Source organism: Platalea leucorodia, assembly GCF_965183815.1.
Source record: "Platalea leucorodia genome assembly, chromosome: W".
NCBI classification, from domain to species: domain Eukaryota; kingdom Metazoa; phylum Chordata; class Aves; order Pelecaniformes; family Threskiornithidae; genus Platalea; species Platalea leucorodia.
The window spans coordinates 25,039,751-25,056,099 of NC_138859.1; the positions used below are offsets into that span (position 1 = coordinate 25,039,751).

Below are 16,349 nucleotides of genomic sequence, written 5' to 3' on the forward strand. Positions count from 1 at the left end.
ACAGCTGATTGACCCAACAGCACCCTACACTTTCCCACACAATGAGGACTTTCCTGCCACATTGGTTATAAATAAGTCACATCATCAGCTACCAAAGCAACACCAATACAACCAAGATGATCACAATGATGGGTGGAGGGCCACGAAGATGATCCGAGGAATGGAACACCTCTCCTATGAGGAAAGGCTGAGAGAGTTGGGGTTGTTCAGCCTGGAGAAGAGAAGGCTCTGGAAAGATCTGATTGCGGCCTTTCAGTACTTAAAGGGGGCTTAGAAGAAAGATGGGGACAAACTTTTTAGCAGGGCCAAAAGCGACAGGACAAGGGGTAACGGTTTTAAACTAAAGGAGGGTAGATTCAGACTAGATATAAGGAAGAAATTGTTTACACTGAGGGTGGTGAAACACTGGAACAGGTTGCCCAAAGAGGTGGTAGATGCCCCATCCCTGGAAACATTCAAGGTCAGGTTGGAGTGGGCTCTGAGCAACCTGATCTAGTTGCAGATGTCCCTGCCAATTGCAGGGGGGTTGGACTAGATGACCTTTAAAGGTCCCTTCCATCCCAAAGTATTCTATGATCCCAGAGCAGGCACTGCTGAACGCTTCTGTTGATGGTCTTGCTTTCAAAATTGCAAAACCTGTTTTAAATGCTGACTCACACTTTGCTGAGCACAACTGAAGAGCTAAGGTAGTGCTCAACGGGCACTTACTTTGCAGACACAGCCACGTGAGCACTTTAACTCTCATGACATGAAAAGAAGGATGGTTCAAAATAAGCAAAAGGAGGTATTTCTTCACATAATGCACAGTTAAACTGTGGAGCTATGCTATAGGAGATGTGAGTACCAGGAGTTTACAAGGGTTCAAAAAGCACATTGCCAAAGTCATGAAAGTAAAATCCATCAGGAGCTACTGGACATAAAGGTGAGCAAATGTGGTCCTGCAGATCCTCAAAGTGTAAATTCCTGGAGAATCATAGAATCATTTCGGTTGGAAAGGAACCTTAAGATCAGAGTCCAACCATTAAGAAGAGGAGAGCACTGCTGGGAAGCAGCATTACATGCATACCCTGTTCTTCTCACGCTCCTCCTGGTGTCCATTGCTGGTCACCAAGCCAGGTGGTCTGGTGTGACCCATCACAGCTCTCCTCTTGCTCTTACTGACCTCCTGACCAGCTCCAGCACACCACTAGCACATCTAATCGCAAATGAAAAGCTCCTGCCCCTCTGCTGATGCAAGATGGCATGACAACCATAAGATAAGGCGAGTTATCTCCCAGCTGGGTGGAGGGGTTGCAGCGTAAGGCACTCTGCACACACAGCCAGCAGCACGCGCAGGCAATTACTGCCGCCCAGCTCATGTGCCATAATTCATTAAGCTGCAGTAACGCAATCACCCAGCTGAGCCCTTTTAGGAACAAACTGCCGAGACAATATTGTCCTCTGGGGACCTACAGTTCAGAGAATTAATTTAGTGTAATAACTCCCAGCGAGTTGTGGACAATCAAACCGAAAGAAATGATGATCTGTCTCTAAATTGACTGTAACCAACCTGTCGGCTGATGCCCTGCTCATCGGCGACTGCTGGCTCTTCTCGGGCAGGAGGGGCAAGTGCCGACTGTTTGTTTGGGACTTTCATGCATATGAACACTTAATCCTCGAGGAACCCCATTGTGAAGGTCCAGCACTCCAACAAGGAGTTCTTCACCTTGTTCTCCACGATGCTCAGCCTGAGCTGGTGCAGCTTTCTTAGTCATATGGTTTAGTTTTAGGTAGTCCTGCAAGGAGCAGGGAGTTGGACTCGATGATCCATATGGGATCCTTCCAACTCAAGATATTCTATGATTCCTATCTGAGATGCACCTCCTTTAGTGCAGTTGTTCCTGAAAACGTGGCCTGTCCTTCACCACTGGTTCAAAGTTTCTAAATCTTAAGCAGGACAGTGACTATTATTTCAACAGCATCTCTGCTTAGGTGCTTTCAGCTGCCTAGAAGAGTTTTTTGCATTGTTACACTCTAAACACTATGATTCAGCTAGATGCTAGCATTGCTACTCATCATTGCAGGCAAGTACACCACCAGAGACTCACTTTTGTCCTTAAAAAGAAAAAAAATTATTGGTCCTGAATTTGCTCAGGAGAAGAGCTCTCCCACAAATGGCAGCTTTTCATAGCCACCATTATGCTGGCTCAACCCCTCTGCACCCTGCTCAGCGTGGACAGCCGTGACATCCCGGGTGGGTTTGGGATGTTCCTTCTGCACCCCCAAAGAGAGTCTCCATGGTGGCTCCAGTAACCCCCATCAGCTCCCAGGAGGGCATGGAGAAGACAGGAGCATAAGGAGGAAGATGAAAACCTGATTTCCAGATGCTGCTCCACAGGTTCAGACCCATGTTAAACCTAATTAATTTGACTTGGAAATCCTACTGAGAAGGAAAAGGGTGTTTCAACCTCTTCAATTCCTTCCCTTCCTCTTTCTTCTGCTTCAACACCATTTGTTGAGTTCACTAAAAACACTGCAAATCATTTAGCTCAATGCGTTTTCAGCTAGTACCTACTCCATCCAAAACATTTCGTTTTGTTCCAGCTAGGAACAGCACTTCGGCACTAAAATAACGTCTTGATATTGTTGCTTTCTTTAATAAACATCCTCTCCTCTCACTGCAAAGCCCTCAGTAAATGGCCCTGAAAGAACAAAAGACATTTCTGTATTGTTTTAAGTTCTCTTTCTTTCTGAAAAACCTCAATTAAAACAGTGAAAAAGCAAATGTGTCACTACTATACTCTGTAATTATGAACTCATTTCTATTCACTCGCACAGCAGGAGAGGTTTGTCCTGGTGACCTCTGAAAACAGGTTTCTAAGGCTTTTCCAAAATTTCAGTCTTAAAAACAACACGTTCATATCAGCCATAAAACAGTTCACCTTCGCCTTCATCCAAAATAATTTTCAATCTTAAAATCCAGGGTGAGGGCCATTCCTGTGACTATTACTATTTGTGAAAAGAGCCCTAGCACTGGCCATGAGTAGATCAGCATAGGAGTGGCTCTGGAAATAGCGCAACCCTTCAAGACAGTGTGAAAATTGCATGAACACGGGCTGCCAGCTTATTGTAGAGAGTTTTCAAATAAATACCTTGCATGGCACACTACTGAGTGATTTTTCAGGCTTTTCTTAACAATCTTTCTAGCACAAAAACTACCTGGCCCAAAGAGGACACGTGCCATTGCGATCCCAACCCCTTGACTTGCCCATACGATGCTTGCAGGAACAAGTGTGGAGTTTTCTTTTGGCAAAGTCTCACTGAGAAAACATTTTGTGAGAGAAAATGCTGGGACAATTTGTTTATATATGCATATATCTTGGTTATATATGTGTGTATACATATATCTTTAAGCAGAGAGTGAAAGATAAGGAAGGTAAACGAGGGAAAACCTTTTTTTTTTTTTTTTATAAGAGATGAAACAGTGGATAAGAAGATGGTGCCTCAGAACTCAGGATCAGATAATATGAATGCAGAACAGTAGATTGTCATGTAAAGTAAAGTAATATTGTCCTTCAAACACAAGCTAGACAATAGCTTTAAAATTCACACACAGGACTACAAGCCACACTGCTTTAGGGTCCATTCCTGACCCTCCCATGATTTCATGTGCCCATGACACACCTAAGCATATATATGTCTTTTCTATTTAGAACATTTAGAACCAAATCCAAGGGAGCACATATAGATCCACAACACGGCTTAGGCAGAGCTGAGGACCCTACAGCTCCTATCAACCAATTCCCAAAATCCCACCAGGCCCCAAGGGTTTAGGCCAGCTCACATTTTGTCTGAAATGGAAGTGCCAAAAGCATCACTACCATGCACATCCTGAGATGCCACCATCTCCTCAGACCCCCCCCAGTTCAGCCAGCTCTTGCCTTAGGATATACCAGATCCATAAACTGGACACCCATCCACCAGCTCCCTTCTAGAATAAACCTTCTAGAAGAAGGTGCAAATTGTTAACTGAAGTGAAAACAAGTTTAGGGGTTGTAGTAGGAGTTGGCAATGCATTTAAGGGGCTCAGGGCTAAACCCTTCCACCTGTGATGACAACAGTTTGCTCTGTCGACACCTGTTTACGAAAAACTAAGGGCAAAAAAGCCAACTACAGACTTCACCCAGGCTGCTGCAACACCAGTGACTGGTGTCAACTCCTGCTCATTAGCAGTGCCAAGCCAGCTTGGCTGGTAGACCCAGGTAGGGTCTACCTACCCAGCCGATGAGTAAGGAGGGCTCACTCTGGCCAGTGAAGCCAGGCAGCCTCAAGCAAGGGGTCGAGCTAAATGTGGGTGAAGGATCTCACCAGCCATGTGCATCTTCCAGGTACAGACACAAGCCCATTTTCTTCAGACATCAGAAATACTTATGGCAAGCACAGTCTGAAGTGGAGACTGCTGCCCCCAAAGCTTCTCAAGAAGTACCAAGGCGGCACTCCCTGCAAGCATGAAAATGTCTCAGTGGAAACCCTTGCTTTCCTTGGCTGAGAAAAGATTTCCCCCCCTCCATGAGATGGGAGAGAATGGGATGCCCAGTCTCAAGTCTTTGTTCTTGCTGAAGAGAGCCCAGAAACAAATCCCCATCCCAGCGCTTCCTCCAGCATGAGGTGTTTTGGTTCAGCTCCTCCCACAGCTCTTTGTTTTTCAGACTTCCTTGGTTCTGGTCAACATGGGAAGGCAAAATAAAGCAAGGAAACCTGTTCTCATAAGATGGCCAGACTCATTTTTCTTATGTGGGGGCCTGTCCTGGTTTCAGCTGGGATAGAGTTATTTTTCTTCTTAGTAGCTGGTATAGTGCTGTGTTTTGGATTTAGTATGAGAATAATGTTGATAACACACTGATGTTTTAGTTGTTGCTAAGTAGTGCTCACACCAGTCAAGGACTTTTCAGCTTCCCATGCTCTGCCCGGTGCACAAGAAGCTGGGAGGGGGCACAGCCAGGACAGCTGACCCAGACTGGCCAAAGGGCTATTCCATACCATATGATGTCATGCTCAGCATATAAGCTGAGGAGAGCTGGCCGGGGGGGAAGGCGATCGCTGCTCGGGAACGGGCTGGGCATCGTCGGTGGGTGGTGAGCAATTGTGTCGTGTATCACTTGCTTTATATTATTATTATTGTATTATATTATTATTATTATTACTACTATTCTATTTCATTTTACTTCAATTATTAAACTGTTCTTATCTCAACCCACGAGTTTTTCTGACTTTCACCCTACCAATTTTCTCCCCTACCCCACTGGGGGGGGGGGGGGGAGTGAGCGAGCGGCTGTGTGGTGCATAGTTGCTGGCTGGGGTTAAACCACGACAGGGCCAGAAGATCTCAGTGAGAAGCTTTCCAGGGCTCTCCAAGCACCTGTGATTGCCACCTTTGGGAATTCCCACCTTGTCCCAGGGGAAGGGGAATCCTCCCTCCTCTCCATGCAGCACTGGATTATTGTAGGGTTGCTCACAAAGTTCAGTCTTGTGCAAGACTTTTACCAGAGTGCCATGGTGGAGACCATCAGGCCCTGCGCATAAGTGCTTAGCGTACAGAACAACTGCTTCCCAAACAGCTTACAGCAGCAAGATGCATTTAATGCATGGAGAACATAGGCATGGGGAGGGGGTTACACAGCATCACACAGAGGGTGGGTTCAAATTGCCTAATTTTAGGTGTCTGCGATGTCAGAGGCCAAATGTGAGGTGGGGATCTAAACTCCATGCAGCCCAACCAGTACAGGTGGTGGACTGGGGAGGGAGTGACTTCATGCTGAGGTGAACCATCCTCCAAACTCCACTGACTGCATCCTCTCTGAGTATAATGGGAACTTTGGCACCCAGCTCATATATGGTCAACATAGTTATGGACACATGCGGTGGGATTCAGATGGTGGTGTCACTGGAGATGCATCTTGTTGCATCTTGTCTGGCTCCCACCCCATTTTGGTGCAGGTTTCACAAGGTCCGGTGTCTGCTAGCTCCTTGCATGGATTTCATGATATGCTAGGGCATCTGAAATAGCAGCTGTGATCATGGAGGTGAATCCCAGCAGTCTCTGATAAAGGTGAGAACTGAAATGAGGTCTCCCGTGTGTCCCCCCCCATGGCCTTGGACACAAGAGCAGTTGCTTTGCTAACCTTCTCCCTAGTTGTACAGACAGCAGCAGCTCCTGCTCCCTGTTCTCTAACACTCACAAGAATGGGCAGCAGCAGAAAAGGAGTGAAGAACTGTCAGTGCCAACAACTCATTGTCCTCCAGTCCAGCCCCTGCTGCCACACAGGAGAAAGGTACCTAATAAATACCAAGTTTTGATAAAATCAGGTGTCCCTCCACCACAGGCACATGCTGAAGTTCTCCTGGATTTTTTGCTGGAGCAATTATTTTGCTTTCTGTGAAGTAACATCCTAAGACCCTGAGCTTATCCAGCAGGGCATTAGATTTCTATTGAGGTTTCATAACAGTAAAATGTTTTGCCGGTGGTACATAAAGTCTTTCAATCAGCTGCAGAGAAGGAGAAAAACAACCTGCAAAAGCATCCTGATGCCATAAAGTCTACTGGCAGCTTGGCAATTTAGGTTAAATTTAGTCTGCAGGACAGGGGTCGCTTCAGTCGCCAAGATCATGAATATAAAGTCTTGTGTTGTAGAGTTTTTATGTAATGACAAAGCCACTCTCAATAGAGAGGTGGCAACCCTGCAGCTGGAAAATGCACCCAGCTCTCTCCTGCCACTGCCTCCTGGCATTAAAAAAAAGGAACAATGAAAGGAAAGGATTAAATTTGCTTGAATGAGTATCTTTTAACCCTTCTGCACCATGCCTTTGGCTAGGCACACAAGGAGGACAGAGCAGATATAGAGAACGGTAATGGATACGCATCTCCTGAAGTCCTGTTCATGTGGAGCATGTCCTGTTGAACTCACAAAGGTTTATTTTTCTCTTTACATTAATCTTGAGCCCACAGAGCGCTCTGATATTTACAGAAGCATGTTTTCCCTGCATCACATGAAATGCAAAATCCTTTTAGTTGTTGCTAGCATTGGGAAAGGAGCTGTAAATATGGCATCGCCTTTCACGTGTGTTTTGCTGGGAGGATCGCAGCTGCACCATCTGCCTTCAGGGGTGACTCACGGCTGGGCATATTTTCATTGACACCCTCAGTGCGTAAGGGCTTAGCACTGATCACAACGGCAGAAACAAGAGCAGCTGGGTGGGAAACCCCTACTCACCCCGCCACAGCTTGAGACACGGGTGACAAGCAAAACAAACTCCCCGATGGATGCTAAATACCAACTGCTCCACCTTACTGCTACTGGTGTTTCACATGGACTGCTCGGCTAATGGGAAGACCCTATGCGTGCAGCTCTGGGGACGGTGCTGGGGCAGGCAAGCCGCTCTTAGATGAACTAGTCCAGGACTGATGCTAGATATAAATTTGGCTGAACTTCAGATGGCTTCTGCAGAGCTATTTGATCATCTGTGTCCTGTAGGTACCGGGACTGGGATTACTGCACAGGGATGGTGTTGGACTATTACAGCCCCATGCCATGCTGTGTCCTGTTCACTAAGCCCAGAGCACAGTGCAAAGGCAGCGAGGGGTCTTGATGGAGCCAAGCCACCTCCAGATCTCAGCTCTTTGTCCCTTTTGACAAGAAGCTGCAGTGATGCCCAGCAGCTCCACCTGCGGCTGAGTCACCTCCAGCCGGATGCCTGTGGGTCGTCAGGAGGCAGCTTTTTGATCATTCGAGGACCGCTCCTTCAATGGGGAGCCTGGTGCAGGCTTTGTTCTCAATAACCTCTTCCTGGGATCAGGGTCCCAGCACTGTGACCCCTGGCAGAACCTTCTCCTCGATGCCTGGAAGGAAGGGCAGCGGGGCCAGGCAATGCCAGCGCGTCTGGCCAGCGCAGCTCTGCAGGTAGGAAGGGGCTTCTGCTTGACCCCTCCTGATACCATCTCTGCCCTACTCCATCACCGACTTGCCTAAAAAGCAGCTGATGGACTAACCAGGTCCCAATGACACCAGGTCTTCATACAGACCTACCTGATAGCCTTGCGAGAGGGTATGGGAGTAACTACAAACACGGGGAGGAAGGACCTTGTGCCACTGCAACCCCCTCCAGTTCCCTACATCTGTTACTCCCTTGGTGGCAATCAAGGCAGACCTTCCTCTGATTTCCAGTCTTAATTAAATGAGCAGTTTTATCTGCTTGCTGTTCACAGCAGCGTATTTCTTCAGCAGAAATAGCCCTTCTCCACCTGCGCTGTTTACCCCCGGGTACCTCGAGAGCATCCACATCCGCTCCCAGCCTCTGCCGGGCAAGGCTGAACCAGCTGACATGTGCAAAGCAGCATTTCCTTCTCTGGGCTTTCAAGTTTATTTTATTCTTTGCTTCCCTGGGTGACCCTGGATCCTCATATTAACAAACAGCAAAAAAAAAAAAAAAGCAGAAAACTTTTGCTTTACCTCTCATCTCATCTCATCTCAAATCCCCCCTTGCTAATGGCTCCATCTCACTCCAGCATCATGTGGTCCTGCAACTCCCATCCGACCCCATACCTTCTCCCAGAATGAGATCTTGCCCTTGAAGGAGCAAGCTGAGCAAAGCTGATTCCTGTGATGTTTTATGACAGTGGTAGAGTGCCCTTTATGGTGTTTTGAAAGGAAATTGTACAGGAACAATGTCCCAAGCAGCGTGGCTATTGAAAACCCTTCACAAAAGGAGTTTGCCACAAGAGGAAAAGCAGCTTAATCAGTTGAACTAATCACTGTAGGTGGCTGAGTGTCCCTGAGGGTCTGTAAAATCAAATATAATGGGAAAAGAAATATATCACAGCTTGCCTACGCTCCTCAGCAGAGCTGCCGGCAGATCTGGGACATTCCCTGCCTGGCCCCGAGCCTGCCATGACCATCCCTTGGGCCTTCCCTATGCAGGACCACGCTTGACTCCGCACGAGACCCCGGCCGGGGCCACGTGGATCAGCTGGGATGAGCCCCGGGAGGTCCCTCAGCAATGTGGTGGCCTGTCGGGATGAGCCGGGCTCCGAGCAGGGAGGCAGGACAGGGGTGCCCGCCCCCATGCACTCACCCCAGCTAACCCTATTTTTGGTGTGGGCGTGAGCAGGAGGGGTCAGCAGTGCTTAAAACAACCCTCCTGCTTCAGAAAGAGGAAACCATCCCTGACAGCCACCCGGGGCTCTCCAGGGAAGGAGGATGCCTCCCCCAGCTCTGAATCTAATTAAAAACAGAAAACAACGCACACACAAAAAAAGAATCCAGACTGGTTTTTCCTGATCATTTAAGTGTAAAGCCAAGTTAACAGTAGGAAGCAAATTGGGACAATGCAAGAGAAAACTTGGGGACATTTCTGTAATCCTGTTGTCAAAAGTCATAAGTATTTGGGGTACGCTGGAGGGAGATGGGGAAAGCACATGAGCCTCTTTGCTCCCACCCCTTCTCTCCGTGTATGAGCCAGGAGGACCTAGGCAGTTTTCTGCTCCAGCTCCTTATCCCCACACAAGGGCTTTATGAAGGATGGATTTCCCAGGTACAGAAACACCCCTCTTAAACCCCCATCCAACAGGAGAAGGAGGAGATGACACAAAGCTCAGCCACAGCTAAGGGTGACAGTCCTTCACCCAAGGCTAGCCCTGGTCACCAACAGCCCTGGCTGGGACAGGCAGAGCAGCCCCCTGTGGCTCTGGTCATCCCAAAGCCTGGAGACACACCAGCTGTGCACGGAGGAAGCACAAGGGATCCACACCTTTTCTATTGAAAAGAGGAATTCAGATGCCTTTTGGAAAGAGGGGATTGACTAACTCTTAGGCTTTTATTCCATCCTCTCCAAGACATGGGGCTGTGCTTCCCTCTGTCATCCTCTCCTCTCCTTGCCCATAGACTGTCCACCAAAAGCCCCATGAGATACCAGCCAGCATCTATGCACACATGAGGATTTCCTTTTGGTAAGGTATTCAGCCTGATTTGACTTTTGAATCCAACAGGATGTGATTGAACCAATGTGATTACAACGGCGCAAACTTTTTAAGACTTGCCCAGCAACCTTTTCCTGATCCTCAGCAAAACTGTCCCCTTCCTTAGGTGATGCAGAACAATTTCAGTACTCTGTTAACCAGAAGACCAAGAAGTAGGTACAAACTCACCTGTCTTAACCCATTGCAACTCCATATATTCCTTGTAAATCCTATCTAAACTGGGCAACATTTCTTATCACTCCTACAAGGCTGGTGCAAGCTTCTGTGCATGCATCTCCAGGCCATGGGGTTTGGCCGGCCGGACCCTCCATCCCAAAACATATCATACCCAGGATGCCATGGGAACTGGAGAAACCCTGTGCAGCACCAAGCTGACTTGCAATGCTTCGATAGATACTTAAGAAATGGTGTTTTCGGGAACTTTTTGAAAAACAATGAGCCAAACTCAGAGTCCACCTGCCCAAGGAGACCACATCCTAGCATAGCTAGCTCTGCTAGCAGAGAGGCATTGGGTTGGGAAGGGTTGGAAGAGAGGACTTGAGAAATGGATCCATTGTGCCCCATATCCCAGAGTATTTTTTTTCTCTCGACTGCTTGCAGGAAAGAAGGGCAGGAGAGGTTCTGCCACTGCCCAGGGAAAGTCCCTCCTTCCCTAGGGGTGGTTGCCTATGGGAGGTCAGACCAAGTTGCCTTTGGTGATGTCTAGGTAGGGTGGGTCTTGTGCGGCAGCAAACAGCGGATTAGTGTTTGGGACAATAAAATCCTCATTGGTGTTTAACACTTGCTCACATGGACATCTATGAAAAAACTTGCCTCTGCTGCTCTCCTTCAATGATCCCATCAAGCGGTGATGCCCTCCATCATCCTCCATCACCCTCCATCAGGAGGTGGCAGTTACACCTTGTGTGTCTAAACCAACAGAGAAAACATCAGGTGCAGGATTTCTGCTGGGTGAAGTGGGGAGGGCGATACCTCTCCCTGGTCTCCTGCCTTGATTATAAGCTCTTTGCAGCAAGGACCTCACCACCTCCTGTAGGTTTTTACAACACCTTGTGCAACCAAACCCTCCACCAGATGTGGCTCTGATGTTGATCACTGTTACTGAAAATGTGTCCAACAGACCCACGGTGGTCCTTAACTGGGAAAGTCAAAGCCTGTTTTAATGACACGGCTAATTCGCTCTTCGTATCTATCTTATGCAACAAATGAAGCATGCAACCCATGGAAAAATGACTTGTGGAACGTAAAAACATATCACATATGCAAGGAGAGAGCTATGGTTGCACGTCCATAGGGTTGCTTCTCCCCAGGGGAGTGAAAGGTACATGGCAGAGACCTCAGGGTAGGTGAGCCATGCTCCTCCGCAATGTGGTGACAGCATTTCCTGAGGAAAGGTGATGGGAAGGAAGCGGGGATGGGCGCTATTTATAGCACTGACAGACATTAGCGTTGTTTAGCATGAGAAACAAAAGGTGCTTCGCTAGCTCAAGACATGGCCCCTTCTGAATGTCACCGTCAGGGAGGGGAGAGGAGCCCGCACACATTCTCATTTATAAGACCAGCTGGAAAAAAATAGGCAGATTTCTGGGTACCAATGTGTTTCATCGGCTCTTTTATAATAGTGTTATATAAAGTACCAGCCAACCTGAAGGTCAGCTACAACCAGGCAAGGCCAGCTGGACCTGTGCATCGTGCAGAGGTCAGCCTGGGCGTTGACTCTTTGACTCAAGCTGGATGTCCACTTGCGAGCAGTGACTCCTGCACACGGCAGAAGGATGCCCGCCATGGTCACCTGGGATGTGTCATCCTTCTCAGATGAGGCAGGTCCTGGGCAGGGAGAGACGGTGCACCACAGACAGGCATTGATTGTGGGGTCTGGGGTGCTGCTTAGTGCCAAGTGCTCACCACCTTCAGGAGAAGGGGAAAAGCTGCCCGATGAAAACCAGACCCAACTGTGCCAGGGCTTTGGGGCCACACCTGCTTCTAACCAACGGAGCAAGACAACCTCTTTTCTTCTTGCAAGTCCATTGCATGTCAACCCTACTCCCATCCTTGGCTGCTACCAACCCCTTTCTAAGAAACCAGCTCTTCTTCCCTTGGGTCCAGGCATCCAGACCTGCTTCCTAACCCCGTTCCCAACCCATGCACCACCAAATGGCCCCGCTCAGCCTCTCCCAAGCCTCACTGCCTCCGATGCCTCATCCATGGTCTTGCAATTTTGAGTCTCTCCATATCCAGATGAGGTTTAAAACAAAAAGTCCGTAACTCCCAACTGTTTTGCTGGCCATAAAATCTCATCCTGAGAGATGTTTATACCACCTGTGTGGCTCCACCAGCTCCAAAATGAAGCTTTTTTCCCCCAGAATGATGCCTGGGACATTAAGATAATAGCACTGCAATAAAGTGTGAACAGCTTTGTAACCTGTTTGTGCTCCAATACAGTCTGGTTTTTTTCTTTTTCTATTCCCTTTTTTTCCCTATTTCTCTCATAAAATAACCATTCTGAGACCTCACTTACTGCTAGAAATCAATTTTAAGGAGCGAGTGCTCTCTGGGGGTATCATCTCCAGCGGCACTAGAAGGACTAAAACTTCCCTCCTAGTCCCAAACGCACTGCAGAGGCAAGGGGACCCTGAAAAACCCCAGCATCAAACCATGTGGTGCAGGGAGAGGGGGGCTGCTGAGGTCCCCAGCCAAAGTCTAGGGGATGGGACCATGCCTTTTCAGCTTAAATAATTATTTAAGAGAATGTTGTTTCACTCCACTCCCTCAACCTGGGCTTCTTAGCTTTTTGCAATTAAAAAGTATGTTTTTCTGTCTAAGCTTGGATACCACCATGGATGTCCATGCAGGACTCGGACAGGACCGCATCCCCTCTGCTCTTTCCATTTTATTTCATTCATGACCGCTTAGGGCTGAAATGGTCCCATGTCTCCCCCCGCATGATGCCATATCAACTGGGTTTTAAGGCTTCTGCCTCTCCTCCTGGGATATTATCCCAGTGCTACTTGGTCTGGGCTGTATCTCACCCCATGCTCTTCCAACCCCAGCCCAAGGCAGTTTCTTTTGCTTTCTCTCCTTGCCATCTGTGCAGGAGGCAGGGATGCCCTGGGGGCTGAATGCTTCTGTCTGCTGATGGTTTATCTGAAGGGACCAGAAAGAAAAAGAAATAGAAATACATGTCTGGTGTGATTCCTCGGACCGGCTGGTTTTTCGGATGGGAGGGAAGAACCAACACGCAGTTCCATGGCTCTGGTCCAGCGCAGCTTTGGGCATGGGGCTTCAGGCAGGAGACCCCTTGGCTCTGCAGGTCTCCTCTCCTGCAGCATCATGCGCTCTTCAGATGGCGGAGGAAGACCCGCTCGGTGAGCCAGGATGGGAGCAGGATGCTCCAAACTCCGCTGCGATTTCTCGGGGAGCCCAGCCCAGCTCTGCGAGGAAGCCCACCCAGCTCTCTCTTGCAACACAAGCAGACTTCAGCTTGGTTTTAACCACATTTCAGTGATTGCAGGGCTGCAACCCAGCTGAAACAAGCCCTTTTTTTTTCCTAAATCACAAGATGAAATTGTCTTTTAAATTGCATACAGGAAAAAAGGATGGAGCCCCAAAGAGGAGAGAAAATGGAGTTTGCTGCTGACAAACTGCCCTGCCCACAGAAGAATGTTTCTAGGATGCCTGAGCAAACTCTTTTCAGCTGTTTTTTGGTCGCTCAGTAAAATTTGGGAAAACCAAACCAAGCACAATTAACTACATCATGGCTGTTCACAAGTCGAGAAGTGATGGGGAGATTTGAGGACACACTCCAACAACTATTACGGGTGTCTGTAGGACTCCCCCAAAAATCCCCCCTGTGAGGCATCACAGCTCAGATACGGATTTCAGATCACTCTAGGAGAAAAAATTGGCCACTTTTTCTCCTGTTCAATAATATTAATCTTGCAAATTCCTGGTTTTAGTAAAGCTTTATTGCCCCGGTTGTGTTGTCTCAGCCAGCAGAAATAAAGCTACATGTACAACTAACTCCCTTATTCCCTGCTTATTTTCACATTTAACCATAGTCACGATTCCTATCAAGGACTCTAGATGCCCTCATATAATTAAATATGCAATTTACACAATTAAATATCCAATTGATCCAATTAAATTAACTCAATGGATTGAAATCACCAATGCCACAGGAACTCGGCTGCCTATTTAGCACATCCCCTCCTTCACGCAGACAGGCATCTGATGCTTGCTGCAAACCCCTCTCAAGCATACCCACTTTGCAGGCAACCCTGAAAGTCAGCAAATTTTGTGTTTCAATAGAAAGAGAGGAATCAAGTCGCAAGGACTCAAAGCTTTTACACATAATACCTTGCCAGCTGCCTCTTCTAATACAAGTGGGGGGATCTGGCTATGCTGGAATAAGTATAAGGGGAAGAGGAGGTCCTTAAGATACTCCTGGAGCAATATAGGACATACCCCAGATTTAAAAGACAAACCAGGGGGATGGACAGACTCTGCATTTTCAGGACGTTAGTGCTCAAATAAGGGTTTATGCATTAACCCAACGCTGGCAGCTGCTAAACAGCAGTATTGTCCAAAGACACCCCATGAGACAGTGGGGGAAGATGTGCAATGAAGAAGAGAAAATTTAAAAAAACATAGGTAGGTTTCACCTACCTCCGGTCGTTTCTTCTCCTTCTGAACAGTTTTTTGGTGTGTGCGATTTCAGCTTCATGAGGCAACGGATGGTAACCCTGTAAAACAGAGGGAAAAGCAGCAATCAGCTCCTTCAAGCTCCAATCAGTATCTTTACAGGAGGCATCAATATGGAAGGGATCAGAGTGAGACAGAGCTGTACACCCAACATGTGAGCATGATAAAAGAAACAGTTCCCATCCAAACATCCTTACAACATCTCAGACCCTATCGAAGCAGGTCTGGAAATCCACAGACTTGTTGTACCCTCTCAGGGCCATTGCAATGAGCAGAGAATGAAGTTATATGCAATTTCTGTATGGGAGAAACCACACGGGGCAAATAACTGGACCACGTATGGATGGATCCCAATATACACCATCTACAGGGAATTCACCCACTTCACACACGACACTGCTGATGCTGGTACACCTAAACCATCCACTTTCACTGGGTTGTTTCCTTCAGATTTATTTCTTTATCTAAAACTCAGCTGTAAAAATGTCTGTACAAGGACGATGCTCAGCAGCATTTTGAGGATACTGAAGTAAGCAAACATGAGCCACAGCTGGCTGGTCTGTTGGGGCTGTGCCCCCATGCCGTTAGCAAATCAATGACTTTGTCATTGAGCATCTTGCTGTGCTTGCCCACTGCGAGCTAGTCAACCCACGCCACCCCTGGGGTAGGGACAGGTGGCACCCACCTACTGGAAACAACTGAGATGACCAGGACATTTAATAATTTGCCCCGGTCATGTCAGTGGAAGAGCTGTGTGTAACTCAAGCTGCTGCCTTGTCCTCTCTCCACTGAAGGTGCTGACTCTGACTTGGTATGTTCATCTGATAAGGGGGATGCTGTATTTACCATCCTACTATGGGCATCATGAGGCTTCATTAATGTGAGCAAAGAGCTCTGAGGTTCCTGGACGAAAGGCACTATGTAAGTGAAAAGTATTATTTATTTTCCAGGGACTACAGAGCTGTCATAACCATAACGATTTTTATTTATGCAGTATTGTACTCCCCAGGCTGGCAATAAAAGCCCTGTAAAAGTCATTCCTTTTATTTCCATTGCAATCTATCTTAGCCTCTGAGCTCCACCCACTGCTGGTAAATCACCCTGCACGAGGGGCCACGAGGGAGCAGCCTGGGCAAGGGCAAGGGCTGGGTGGGAACGCGTCTCATTGAGCAGCAGCTTTGTCACATTGGCATGACAACATAACACACCGACTTAAAAATAAGTAAGTCCCTCTCTCTCTGTGTGAAAAGCCTTAAAAATGACAGTTAATTTTAGTAGCAGTTACTGAGATAATAATATTTTGAGTTCCTCTGGTGGAAGATGTAACGGAGGAGAAAGGTTGCTGGGGATGGTAATGAATTTAGGCTTGCAGACCAGAGAAGGCATCCCCGAGTTCAAGACCAACAGGGTTTATTGTGACCATCCATCCCGGCCATCTACAAAGAGCCTGGAGAAACTTCTATTGCAGCAACCCTACAGCTCCCACAGCAGCTGGAGCCTTCCACTTCGGAGACCTTCGCTCTTCGAGACTTCAAGCAATGAAGAACTCACCCAGCCCCTGGGTAAGTCCTGCTGCTGGCTAGCACATCCTCATCTGAATCTTGCTTTGGCTGCAGTCTTCAAGTGTGTTTCCTGA

The 16,349-nt window shown here is 47.7% G+C and overlaps 1 protein-coding gene across 1 annotated transcript in view; it reads right to left on the reverse strand.

Moving 5' to 3' along the window:
- LOC309602006 (CBP80/20-dependent translation initiation factor-like) overlaps positions 1–16,349 on the reverse strand; it is a gene marked incomplete at its 3' end in the record, with an annotated part of 138,356 nt that overhangs the window by 48,934 nt on the left and 73,073 nt on the right. The window contains exon 8 of the mRNA XM_082335282.1: positions 14,678–14,754. Coding sequence (XP_082191408.1) covers positions 14,678–14,754 — 77 coding nt within the window. The remainder of the gene's footprint in view (positions 1–14,677; positions 14,755–16,349) is intronic.